This window comes from Thalassophryne amazonica, chromosome 23 (genome assembly GCF_902500255.1).
Source record: "Thalassophryne amazonica chromosome 23, fThaAma1.1, whole genome shotgun sequence".
NCBI classification, from domain to species: Eukaryota; Metazoa; Chordata; class Actinopteri; order Batrachoidiformes; family Batrachoididae; genus Thalassophryne; species Thalassophryne amazonica.
Window position 1 is genome coordinate 7,469,685 of NC_047125.1, and position 13,947 is coordinate 7,483,631.

The window sequence follows — 13,947 nt, forward strand, 5'->3', positions numbered from 1 at the left end:
TCTGTAATAGTTAAAATTTTATTTGCAAAGAAAGTCATTACTAGTTAAAGTTAAAGGAATACGTGGCTCAATAGAGCTCTGACTCTTTGTCAGCCTGGCTACAGTACTAAAAAGAAACCTGGGGTTGTTCTTTCAGAAAGCGTTTTCAGAAAGACTTCTACTGTAATGAAACGTATTCCCCACTGCTGGGTAGTCCATTAAAGTAAATGTAAATGTTATTAAGAAATGATCAGACAAAAAGGGGTTTTCAGGGAATACTGTTAAGTCTTCAATTTCTTAAAGTGGTGGGTGGACTCATTTACATTTTGAGCGAAGCCAACTGAATCTAACAATAGATTAAATGCAGTGTTGAGGCTGTCATTCTCAGCATCTATGTGGATGTTAAAATCGCCCACTATAATTATCTTATCTGAGCTAAGCACTAAGTCAGACAAAAGGTCTGAAAATTCACAGAGAAACTCACAGTAACGACCAGGTGGACGATAGATAATAACAAATAAAACTGTTTTTTGGGACTTCCAATTTGGATGGACAAGACTAAGAGTCAAGCTTTCAAATGAGTTAAAGCTCTGTCTGGGTTTTTGATTAATTAATAAGCTGGAGTGGAAGATTGCTGCTAATCCTCCTCCTTGACCCGTGCTTCGAGCATTCTGACAGTTAGTGTGACTCGGGGGTGTTGACTCATTTAAACTAACATATTCATCCTGCTGTAACCAGATTTCTATAAGGCAGAATAAATCAATATGTTGATCAATTATTATATAATTTACTAACAGGAGAGAGAGACCTAATATTTAATACATACATATTTAATATTTACAACTCTGCTTCCTGGTCCCAAACCTGGATAGTCACGATTTGGAGAGTTTAATAAAATTGGACAGATTTCAAGAGATGAGAGCTGCTCCATCCAAGTGGGATGGATGCCGTCTCTCCTAACAAGACCAGGTTTTCCCCAGAAGCTTTGCCTATTATCTATGAAGCTCACCTCATTTTGTGGATACCACTCAGACAGCCAGCAATTCAGGGAGAACATGCGGCTAAACATGTCACTCCCGGTCCGATTGGGGAGGGGCCCAGAGAAAAGTACAGAGTCCGACATTGTTTTTGCAAAGTTACACACCGATTCAATATTAATTTTAGTGACCGCCGATTGGCGTAACCGGGTGTCATTATTGCCGACGTGAATTACAATCTTACCAAATTTACGCTTAGCTTTAGCCAGCAGTTTCAAATTTCCTTCAATGTTGCCTGCTCTGGCCCCCGGAAGACATTTGACTATGCTTGCTGGTGTCGCTAACTTCACATTTCTCAAAAGAGTCGCCAATAACCAGAGTTTGTTCCTCGGCGGGTGTGTCGCCGAGTGGGGGAAAAACGGTTAGAGATGTGAACGGGTTGGTGGTGTACAGGGGGCTTCTGTTTAGAACTACGCTTCCTCACAGTCACTCAGCCGGAAAGCAGGCCGTATCAGAAGTAATCTTTTAAAAATAATGGGGTTTTTTTGTTGTTTTTTTGTCATTTCATGAAATTGGGTGGTGGGGTGAACCCGTCTCATAACCTCTACATGTTGCGACTCGTAATTGTTTTTTTTTTTCTTTTTTTTTTCTTCTCAGCATTAAGTGATTCCGTTATGTGCTTGATATGGACAAAGTATTAATTGGTATTAATTAAACAAATTTATTTGTTTGTGGTAAGTTTGTATGGAGCCAAAATGTTTAGCTGTTCAACAAAAATTGTGTGATTTGATTCTTGTCATTCTTCTTCTGTTTGTTCTTGTTCTTTGTTATCTGATTAACGTGTTTCCTTTTTAATCTGCAGAGCTCTAGCACTGTTGGCGGTCTTGTGGGTTTCAGCAATGCCAAACTGGGTTCGAGCAAGACCAAGTGAGCAAATAAACATTTACTTTGATTTATATTGTTTATGATAATATGTCAATCATTAAGAAGTCTGTAAACCAATATTTACAGGGATTATAGAACCCCTGGCAATAATTATGGAATCACCGGCCTCGGAGGATGTTCATTCAGTTGTTTAATTTTGTAGAAAAAAAAGCAGATCACAGACATGACACAAAACTAAAGTCATTTCAAATGGCAACTTTCTGGCTTTAAGAAACACTATAAGAAATCAGGAAAAATAATTGTGGCAGTCAGTAACGGTTACTTTTTTAGACCAAGCAGAGGGAAAAAAATATGGACTCAGTCAATTCTGAGGAATAAATTATGGAATCACCCTGTAAATTTTCATCCCCAAAACTAACACCTGCATCAAATCAGATCTGCTCGTTAGTCTGCATCTAAAAAGGAGTGATCACACCTTGGAGAGCTGTTGCACCAAGTGGACTGACATGAATCATGGCTCCAACACGAGAGATGTCAATTGAAACAAAGGAGAGGATTATCAAACTCTTAAAAGAGAGTAAATCATCACGCAATGTTGCGTGATCATTAACACCTAAACAGAAAAAAACAAGGTTACAATGGGCTAAGGAAATGCAATCGTGGACTGTGGATGACTGGATGAAAGTCATATTCAGTGATGAATCTCAAATCTGCATTGGGCAAGGTGATGATGCTGGAACTTTTGTTTGGTGCCGTTCCAGTAAGATTTCTAAAGATGACTGCCTGAAGAGAACATGTAAATTTCCACAGTCATTGATGATATGGGGCTGCATGTTAGGTAAAGGCACTGGGGAGATGGCTGTCATTACATCATCAATAAATGCACAAGTTTACGTTGATATCTTGGACACTTTTCTTATCCCATCAATTGAAAGGATATTTGGGGATGATGAAATCATTTTTCAAGATGATAATGCATCTTGCCATCGAGCAAAAACTGTGAAAACATTCCTTGCAAAAAGACACATAGGGTCAATGTCATGGCCTGCAAATAGTCCGGATCTTAATCCAATTGAAAATCTTTGGTGGAAGTTGAAGAAAATGGTCCATGACAAGACTCCAACCTGCAAAGCTGATCTGGCAACAGCAATCAGAGAAAGTTGGAGCCAGATTGATGAAGAGTACTGTTTGTCACTCATTAAGTCCATGCCTCAGAGACTGCAAGCTGTTATAAAAGCCAGAGGTGGTGCAACAAAATACTAGTGATGTGTTGGAGCGTTCTTTTGTTTTTCATGATTCCATAATTTTTTCCTCAGAATTGAGTGATTCCGTATTTTTTCCCTCTGCTTGGTCTAAAAAAGTAACCGTTACTGACTGCCACAATTTTTTTTTCCTGATTTCTTTTAGTGTTTCTTAAAGCCAGAAAGTTGACATTTGAAATGACTTTAGTTTTGTGTCATGTCTGTGATCTGCTTTTTTTCTCCAGAATTAAACAACTGAATGAACATCCTCCGAGGCCGGTGATTCCATAATTTTTGCCAGGGGTTGTATTTATTTTATGGGTTACCCTGCAAAGCAGTAGACTTACATCTACACTTAAAACAACGTTATTTCAAATAGGTGATGTTAACGGGTGATTGCAGTCGTAATTTGGTGCAAACGCAGTATCTGCGAAAGGCTGAGTCTTTGAGAAGCCAAGATGGGCATAGGATCTCCAGTTTGTCAACAGATGCATGTTCCTCAAAGAAATATTGGAAGGGATTTGCATATTTCTCCCTCTGCAATGCATAATATCATTACATGATGAAAGAATCTGGAGGAATTTCAGTAGGTAAAGGGCAAGGACATAAGCCTAAGATGAACACCTGATATCTCTGCTCCTTCAGTCAGAACTGCATCAAAAAGCATCATTCATCAATAGCTGATATAATTACATGCGCAAGCGATTACTTTTTGTCAAACACTACGAAATGGAGTTACAGTCACTAATGCCACTTAAAAAATTACTGTGTAGAAAACAAGCCTTATGTTAACCTTGTTGAGAAGTGGCATTGACGTCCTTGGCCTCAGAGGCCTCTAGGTTCAGCCATCACACAGTGGAAATGTGCACTGTGGTCAGATAAATCAGTATTCGATATTGTTGGAAGAACACACCGTGTCCAGTGATGGAAAGGATCATTCAGACTATTATCAGCAGCAAGTCCAAAAGCATATGATATGGTCCTAGTGTGGGGTCGTGTCAGTGTGCTTGACAAAGGTATATTATACTTCTGTGATGGGAGAATTAATGCAGAATAAGATTTTAGAGTAACATATACTTCAGGGTTCTCCCCAGGAATTCTAATGAACACATACTGTATAAATAAAGGCGAGCACAAAGTAAGAGGCTTTGAATAATACGACTTGATTATACCAGAACTTGTCACAGTGAAGAGAAAAAGAACTCTTGTAAATGAGTGGAATCAGTCACAGGGTGACTTCATTTAGTAAAATGTTTATGTGCGAAGTTGCATCAAAACTCTAGCCTCGGTCCCACCAAATAATGAAGGCTGAAGAAGGAGCCACGCATGGGTGTGGAGTGATTATTCAAAGAATAACCCATGTTTTCATCTAACACGTATCCACTATTAAGGTGCCTCTCTGTACCCCGCACGTGCCACGTAGAAGCCACGACCGACAGGTCATTCGAGCCTCGAATGGCTCGTATTAGCCATGCTAAGCCACGCATGAGCCACGTATGAGCCACGCAGTGCTGTGTAGCGTGATGTTATCAAGCTATAAAAACATTAAAAATAGTTACCTTAAGCTGTTCAAAATATATTCCACATGGAGCAGGAAAGAGGAAAAAAAAAAAAAGGCGTCCAGATGAAACAGTCCTCTGTGATTCCAGAAGTGATTAGAGGTGTTTTCAGCATCCAAGGTTTGGCAGAACATGATTACGTTATTTATATAGAGCTCAGCGCACAGAGCAGGTGGAATTGTGTGCGCAAGAGCCGTTCCAAAAATAGCCTCTCAGGTCCTGTGTAACTGCCAGGCGCACGGATAATGGGCTTTTAGCAGATTTGTAATCACCACGCAAATGCCTCTAAGCCGTCGCAGTAACTCGAACACAAACTGCGCCACGCTGTTGTTGCTAAATTTTGAACATCTTGAAATTAGCGCCACGCACAGAGAGGAGCCTCGTTAACTGAAGATAATGCCTCTAAGAGCCACTCTGAGCCACTGCCACGATAGCTCATGAAACAAAAAAAACAGGGTGCGTGGCTCCTTCTTCACTCCTTCACTCGGTGGGACTGAGGCTTCTCTCACAAACATGCGCTCACAAGATTACTCCAGTAAATAAAAGAACAAAGAAAAATGGCTCCTGTTGGCAAAACGTCTGCATCTCAGAAAAGAAAAGCTTTTAACGTTAGAAAAAGAAGGGAAAGTCATTCGTTTGAATGAGAAAGGAGAAGGTTCCTGAAAGTTAGCTGTTGATTTCAGTGTTGGTGAAATGCAGAGCAACAATATTCATGCAAACGCGATGATGCACTACAAGAAGAAACTCTTCCATCATGTGTTGATGGTAATGGATGATGTTTCCAAGACATTAGATGTGTTGCCAGGCAAGTTAAAGATTTTATCAAATCACAATCAATTTTATTTATATAGTGCCAAATCACAACAACAGTTGCCCCAAGGCGCTTTATATTGTAAGGCAAAAGCCATACAATAATTACAGAAAAACCCCAACGGTCAAAACGACCCCCTATGGGCAAGCAATTGGCGACAGTGGGAAGGAAAAACTCCCTTTTAACAAGAAGAAACCTCCAGCAGAGGTTGGGGTGATATGGTACTATGAGGTCCCTAAGATAAGAAAGAAACCTCCAGCAGAATCAGGCTCAGGGAGGGGCAGTCTTCTGCTGGGACTGGTTGGGGCTGAGGGGAGAGAATCAGGAAAAAGACATGCTGTGGAAGAGAGCAGAGATCAATCACTAATGATTAAATGCAGAGTGGTGCATACAGATCAAAAAGAGAAAGAAACACTCAGTGCATCATGGGAATCCACCAGCAGTCTAAGTCTATAGCAGCATAACTAAGGGATGGTTCAGGGTCACCTGATGAAATGACTCCAAGATTTCTCACAGTATTACTAGAGGTCAGGGTAATGCCATCCAGAATAAGGATCTATATATATATATTTATATATATATATATATATATAAATAATATTATAAATAATTACCTTTGAGACAAGATTTCAAACTCATTCTCCACCACACGATGTGCATGAGACAACCTGCAGCTGTGGGCAATTTCTGGTGATTCTGGTTTCACTTCTGAGAGCAACTGCATCATCGGCTATGAAATTATTTTATATAGCGTGGTGTCAAGCGGGACGCATTGGCACAGTGAATTGTGCGGCGGCGCGGGGATCATACAGAATCCACATGGGGATGTTGGCTCATTGGATTTTAGTGATCTGGACAAGTCAAGATTGATATCAACCATGCATTATACTTTTTTAGCAGCCCCATTCCAGGCCGTGATAATAAAGGGTTTTGTTGTACCTTTGGGTCACTGTACCCACTCCTCTCCTGATCACATCTCTGTGTGCAGATTTGAAGGGCTGTGCCTTCTCTCCATGCTGGTTAAGGACAGTTCCAGTGATCTGTTTCAGCAGCACTGCCTGTCGTGGCTGCGCTCCGTGCAGCAGGTCATACAGGTAAGATACGAAGGCTGTTCCTGCTTCACCGACTGACCTGTAGCTTTTATCGGTCATCAGGGAGTTCAGACAGAAATGTGATGCCACTGTCATCATCATCATCATCATCATGGCCTGGAAGGCCGTCAGCTAAGAAGGAAGCAGTTTATCCAAAATTAACATTAGAAAAGTTCAGATTTTGTCCTGGTGATCAACTTTGCATTTTTGTCTTCGGGGAGTGAGATGGGCTATGTCCAGTTATCACACCCCTAATCACCGTAATGTCTTGAGTTTGAAAGTTTTTAACCAAGATGTACCCAAACATGTGTCCACAGCTGTGCATACACAGTCAGGAAAATAACACCAGTGGTGTTTTTAAATGAACTGCAAGAAAGACACTAAAATAATACATAGATGTGACCATGTCAGGGATGGGTTGTATTGACGGGTTGTATTGACTTTACTCTTTGTTCCATTTTTATTAACCCCCAAGAAAACCCTGTTGTCTCATTCCTTGCTCCACCCCAGATTTGCGTCTTCCTTTGGCATCATTGCACTCTGAATCGCCACTGTTCTTGTGCTTGTTATGCTCCAGTCTCAGGCTCCGGTTCAAACCATCCAGCTAGCGGTGAACATTCTGAAGGATTTGTTGCAGTATTCTTCTCAGCTAGCAGAGCTGGCCCGGGAGGTCGGCCTCAACGCCATCCTCGGCATCCTCACGTCTCTGCTCGGCCTCAAGACAGAGGTGAGTGTAAACAGCAGACGTGTCCGAGCTGTGAATTAGAAAATTTAAACATGGAGGCGGGGCATATGAATGACGACCCTTGTACATCATGCACGGGTTAATATTACATTGTATGGTGCAGATGGTTTTATGCATATTTAATGCGGCTGAAACTTAAAATTCATGTTGTTAGAGCCTGACAGATATCTTGGTTGGTCGATAACAACTTTACACTCACTGACTCTTTGGCCTCATTAATATACACACCAGGCCTCTGTTGCCATGGTGATTATTCCCTCCCCCGGAGCTACTTGTGACACATTTGTCTTAGGTATTGGAGATATTGTGGAATATAGTTGATCAATTGGACGGACAGCGCTGTCAACCCTTTGCCGGCTGATACTTTGTTTAGGCTCTCAGGGTACAAATACATCAAAACAGTCCCATCAAGTCACTGGGTGTCGAATACTTTTGCAAAGCACTAGCTCTGTTCTTCTTATGTCAACACACATTAACCGTTTCAGTCCAAGACAGCAGCTACATTTGGTCTTCATTTGTTTTTTTCTTGTTGTGACGCAGTGTGAGCTGGCAGCCATGGAGGGGATGATCGCCTGCATGTCGTATTACCCCAGAGCCTGTGGATCCCTCAGGGTAAGAGAGGCAGAACGGAGACCAAAGATGAGTAACAGGTTGTTCCTAGAGGTCTGGGGGTGGAAAAAGCACTCAACTGCGCTGTACACAGTTGCCTTTCAGAAAAGTTCAGACACCTTAAACCTAAAGCGCTCAGATGGACCGCTCTGAAAAAGTGTGCGTTTTTTTGTTTGTTTTTTCCTCGACGGCCGTGTACGTTCCGTTCTCACTTAGATCAACTGTTAAAAGGCACGAGTACCTACAAAAAAAAAACACATTATGTCCGCAGGGGCCCTTAAGCCCCTTTCACACCGGGCCTGCTTGAAGTTGCATCATGCAGCGTCATGACGACGCCAAGTTGATGCAACCTAATGCTACAATACCATGAGGAACGCAAAGGGCGAAACGGACACAAAAAAATTAAACATGTTTAACTTTTTCTGCCTCAAGCACAGGACGCAGAAAGGTAGTTTTCTCGCGAGTTGAGGCAACTTAACGGTACTTAACGTGACTGGATGCCACACCTACCCAATATAATGCTACCTGCCGCCAATTTTTGATTCCTGTTGTGCTCCATTGTTGCCGAGCTATAAATCACGCAGAATTGTTGTTGAACTTTTTATACCGTATACACAATCCAGTAAAACTATACCGCTGAAAGAGCACATGTGAACAATTAAAAGAAAAAAAATGCTCATTGCAGCCCGGCTGCAGTTCCTCACGCTCACATCCTCAAGTTCTCTCATGATTGTGTTAAATAAAGTCCATAACCCTGCTCACAGACCGATCGGCAGCGACAGGACATGTCCACATCCAGTATAACTCCTCACGGAGGACGTATCCACGTCCACTCATGGACAGTTTGCGCATGCGAACTCCGGCTGCAGCTCTGCGGTCACAGGAAGAATAAACTAGAAGAGAAATCAGAGCGCACACCTGCAGCACTGCACAAGAAGAAAGATAAACTAGAAGAGAAATTGGAGCGCACACCTGCTCAATTTACAGTCTGGCTGCAGCTCCTTGGCACTCTCACCTCATCAAGCTTCTCCCCCTGGCTGCGCGCAACTGACGCAGACATTCCCCCGTTATTAGATACGCAGCAGGCGCAGTGTGAAAGGGGCTTTAGGTAAGGAGAAGGGTGTTTCTTGTCATTGTATATACATGAATACAGACAATGGGCCTCATGTATCAACGTGCGTACGGCAATATTTGAGCGTATATGGGGTGTACGCCAAAACGGCTGCACCACTTGGCATTTATCAATGTGGTCGTTGGCGTACGCTGCGCTGAAAATATACACCAGGTTGAGAGGTGGTGTAAATTATACACCAAAATGAACCAGCACTGGAATCCACATAAAAATGAATATGATCGGTCTGATAAACAGTGCCATCATACAAATCAATGCATCTGTTACATAAATAACACTTTCCTGATTTTACATAATAATCTACTATCTAATAATCTACATACTACATAATAATCAATACAAATCCCACTTTTGCGGGATTGCTGGTCTATCGAGCACGATCCGTGGCCACAGCGCTGACTGCAAAGAAAGCGCTGCGCGCCTTTTTCTCCAGACTTCAAGCCTGGAGCCAGAACAGCGCTGAGCTTAACTTTATGTGGTGTGATTGTTTTAGACAATGAAATTGATCATAAGAACTGTAGTGTTGTCATTCCCTTCGCCTGTGCTGCAATCAGGTTGTGTCGTCTCCATTCGTTTGTCACAATAAAATAAAGAAAGAAATACATTTTAAGAATAAAGAAATCTGAAAAATTAGGCGTGTCTTATTAATTGAGCGAGCAAATATCCACGTCAAGAATTATTGACATGTGAAAAGAGAATACAGCAGTCCCTCGCTATAACGCGGTTCACCTTTCACGGCCTCGTCGTTTCGCAGAGTTTTTAGTCCAATTTTGCATGCTTTTTTTTTTTTTTTTTTTTTTTTTTTTTTTTTTTTTTTTTAAACAGTGTTCTGTGTTCTATGTGTCTGTTTATAAGAATCTTCTCACCCAGAAGAAAAAAGAGCGGCAACAACTACTCATAACTGTGTTTGTCACTCAGAAACAGACACCTGCAGCCAGGTGTGCGTGGAAAAAGGCACAGCGTCAGGACGCAGAGGCGCGATCTGTGAAATACTGGTCAGTCACTATTAATAATTTCTTATGTGTCCAACCTTGTACGTTGATCGTTCAAATTAAATTCGTTAGTTCTAAAAGCCATCATAATTATTTATAGGAAAACGTTCTATTTTTATTTCTCAAACAAATGTTTGGGCCTGAAAACAGTTTGGTCTTATATTTCTACTAAGGTTTGAACTTTAAGATCGTTTACACACGAGAGAAAAGTGAGAGAGAGAAATGTTCATGGTGGTTTTACAGGGGTTTTACAGCTTTGAAACGTCTATAATAATTCTAAAAAAATAACGCTGACTACGTCGCGGTTTCGCGTATTACGGGCTGTTTTTAGAACGTAACTCCCGTGATAAACGAGGGACCACTGTAACACTTTTTTGATTATACTACAAAACAATTAATACAACGGCCGCTTTTGACGCTCTATTGGCATGCATCGTGATTGATGGAGTTCTTTTTCTTTGCCGTCTTCCTGGCTTCCATGTCGTAAAATGAGGAGGGTGTGTCTGAAGTGGAGTCTGAATATTTATGGGCGTGTTTATTATAATTCCGATTGTTTTTACCCGCCGCATTTATCAAGGTCGCGTCAGGCGTACGCCGGAAATGGGCAGGTGCGCACTGCTTGATACATGTCACGGCAGCTTTGGTGTACTTCAAATTTACACCGTAAATTTATGCCACAAGTGCGCAACTTTGATACATGAGGCCCAATGAAACTTGTTCTCTGCATTGAACTCATCTTGATTACAATTGAACACAAGCCAGCAGTGTCTGGCTACACTCCAGTGCCTGGGGTCCAAGTCCAGATGTGGAGACGCTGCCTCGGTCAGGGGCAGAGAAAGGAGCAGACCCAAATGTGCATGTTCATGATAGTGGGAACCCACACAGACATGGGAAGAACATGCAAATTCCACACTAAAAGGAACTGGGCATATGTGGAATCGAACCCCAGACCTTCTCACCGTGAGGCAGCAGTGCTAAGTCAGTGTGGCTTCGGTTCCAGGTTCACTTCCCAGCTGGTCGTGTCTGTGTGGAGTTTCCATGTTCCCCCATGTCTGTGGGTTCCTTCCAAAGACACAAAAGAGACGAAGTTGGCCGTTGTTTGTGAATGCGTTGAAATGTTCTGATACAGAAGTCTGAATTCTGATTTGTTGTCTTCAAACAATCGAAGCCCACTTGGTTGAGTTCATTTCATTGCTTCTGTTAAGATTTTTTTTTTTTTCTCCAGGACAAACTGGGAGCTTATTTTCTCTCGAAAATGGAAAGTTCCAACAAGAAAACACAAGAGGTTTGTATTTTTTTACTGCTGAGGAGCAAACACTGAATTCACGGTCTTATTTATATCTCTCCACCTCTTTATCTTTCTGCCTGTCTTTATAGCCATCTGTCTGTCTCTTTCACTCTGTAGCTATCAGCATATTTCTCTCTCGCTCTATCTTTTTTCTGTCATCTATCTGTCTGTCTTTATCTGTGTGTATATTTGCATTTTGAGGTGTTTCTGAGCAGGTTTTGCGTGTCTTACTTTGTCAGGTGGCCTGTCAGTGTTACGCACGATTGCCCTGTCTGGGCGGCCTGTTGGACAGAGGGATGGGTGCTGGCAGAGCCGAGGGCTGGGCTAATCAGATCCACTGTTTACTGGCCTCGGCTAATGGCCTCCTGGCTCAGATATACCAGGGATCAGAAACAGGTAGACCATGATTTTTTTGTACAAGGGTTTATCTTTATTGGCTCTCAACGAAGCAAGCGTATAGGTAACGAAAAACTCCCTCAGGGTTTTTTTTTTTCATTACTGAAGAAACCTCAAGCAGAACAGACCATCCCCGGTGAGCATCTACACTGCAAAAACTGGCCCTCTCAAAGTGAGCCAAATAATCCGAAATCTAGCCACATTGTCTTGTATTGAGCAAAAAAATTTACTTTGTTACAAATCTCAAAACTAGCAAAATGTCTGAGCACTGAATAATCAAAATGTGCCTTAAAATTGGACAGAATTCTTATTTTAAGATTACAGTGGTCCCTCGTTTATCGCAGGAGTTACATTCTAAAAATAACCGGCAATAGGCGAAATCCGTGAAGATTTGGGCACATATTACAGCGTTTTGGGATTACCTTTCACTGCTATGCAGATGATACTCAGTTATACATGCCGATAACTGCTGGTAATCTTGTTCACATAAAATCCTTAGAAGATTGCCTTGCAGCAGTGAGAAGTTGGATGTCTAGAAACTTCCTGCTTTAAACTCTGATAAGACTGAAATCAATCAATCAATCAATTTTTTTTTATATAGCGCCAAATCACAACAAACAGTTGCCCCAAGGCACTTTATATTGTAAGGCAAGGCCATACAATAATTATGTAAAACCCCAACGGTCAAAACGACCCCCTGTGAGCAAGCACTTGGCTACAGTGGGAAGGAAAAACTCCCTTTTAACAGGAAGAAACCTCCAGCAGAACCAGGCTCAGGGAGGGGCAGTCTTCTGCTGGGACTGGTTGGGGCTGAGGGAGAGAACCAGGAAAAAGACATGCTGTGGAGGGGAGCAGAGATCGATCACTAATGATTAAATGCAGAGTGGTGCATACAGAGCAAAAAGAGAAAGAAACAGTGCATCATGGGAACCCCCCAGCAGTCTACGTCTATAGCAGCATAACTAAGGGATGGTTCAGGGTCACCTGATCCAGCCCTAACTATAAGCTTTAGCAAAAAGGAAAGTTTTAAGCCTAATCTTAAAAGTAGAGAGGGTGTCTGTCTCCCTGATCTGAATTGGGAGCTGGTTCCACAGGAGAGGAGCCTGAAAGCTGAAGGCTCTGCCTCCCATTCTACTCTTACAAACTCTAGGAACTACAAGTAAGCCTGCAGTCTGAGAGCGAAGCGCTCTATTGGGGTGATATGGTACTACGAGGTCCCTAAGATAAGATGGGACCTGATTATTCAAAACCTTATAAGTAAGAAGAAGAATTTTAAATTCTATTCTAGAATTAACAGGAAGCCAATGAAGAGAGGCCAATATGGGTGAGATATGCTCTCTCCTTCTAGTCCCCGTCAGTACTCTAGCTGCAGCATTTTGAATTAACTGAAGGCTTTTTAGGGAACTTTTAGGACAACCTAATAATGAATTACAATAGTCCAGCTTAGAGGAAATAAATGCATGAATTAGTTTTTCAGCATCACTCTGAGACAAGACCTTTCTGATTTTAGAGATATTGCGTAAATGCAAAAAAGCAGTCCTACATATTTGTTTAATATGCGCTTTGAATGACATATCCTGATCAAAAATGACTCCAAGATTTCTCACAGTATTACTAGAGGTCAGGGTAATGCCATCCAGAGTAAGGATCTGGTTAGACACCATGTTTCTAAGATTTGTGGGGCCAAGTACAATAACTTCAGTTTTATCTGAGTTTAAAAGCAGGAAATTAGAGGTCATCCATGTCTTTATGTCTGTAAGACAATCCTGCAGTTTTGGTGTGTGTCCTCTGGCTTCATGGATAGATAAAGCTGGGTATCATCTGCGTAACAATGAAAATTTAAGCAATACCGTCTAATAATACTGCCTAAGGGAAGCATGTATAAAGTGAATAAAATTGGTCCTAGCACAGAACCTTGTGCAACTCCATAATTAACTTTAGTCTGTGAAGACGATTCCCCATTTACATGAACAAATTGTAATCTATTAGACAAATATGATTCAAACCACCGCAGCGCAGTGCCTTTAATACCTATGGCATGCTCTAATCTCTGTAATAAAATTTTATGGTCAACAGTATCAAAAGCAGCACTGAGGTCTAACAGAACAAGCACAGAGATGAGTCCACTGTCCGAGGCCATAAGAAGATCATTTGTAACCTTCACTAATGCTGTTTCTGTACTATGATGAATTCTAAAACCTGATTGAAACTCTTCAAATAGACCATTCCTCTGCAGATGATC

General features: G+C 41.6%; 1 protein-coding gene across 5 annotated transcripts in view; it reads left to right on the forward strand.

Moving 5' to 3' along the window:
• pelp1 (proline, glutamate and leucine rich protein 1) overlaps window positions 1-13,947 on the forward strand; it is a 37,128-nt gene that overhangs the window by 5,488 nt on the left and 17,693 nt on the right. For all 5 annotated transcript variants that reach the window (XM_034164306.1, XM_034164309.1, XM_034164308.1 and 2 more), the window contains exons 2-7: window positions 1,819-1,883; window positions 6,441-6,546; window positions 7,121-7,270; window positions 7,829-7,900; window positions 11,247-11,306; window positions 11,549-11,705. In XM_034164306.1, the coding sequence (XP_034020197.1) occupies window positions 1,819-1,883; window positions 6,441-6,546; window positions 7,121-7,270; window positions 7,829-7,900; window positions 11,247-11,306; window positions 11,549-11,705 (610 nt within the window). The remainder of the gene's footprint in view (window positions 1-1,818; window positions 1,884-6,440; window positions 6,547-7,120; window positions 7,271-7,828; window positions 7,901-11,246; window positions 11,307-11,548; window positions 11,706-13,947) is intronic.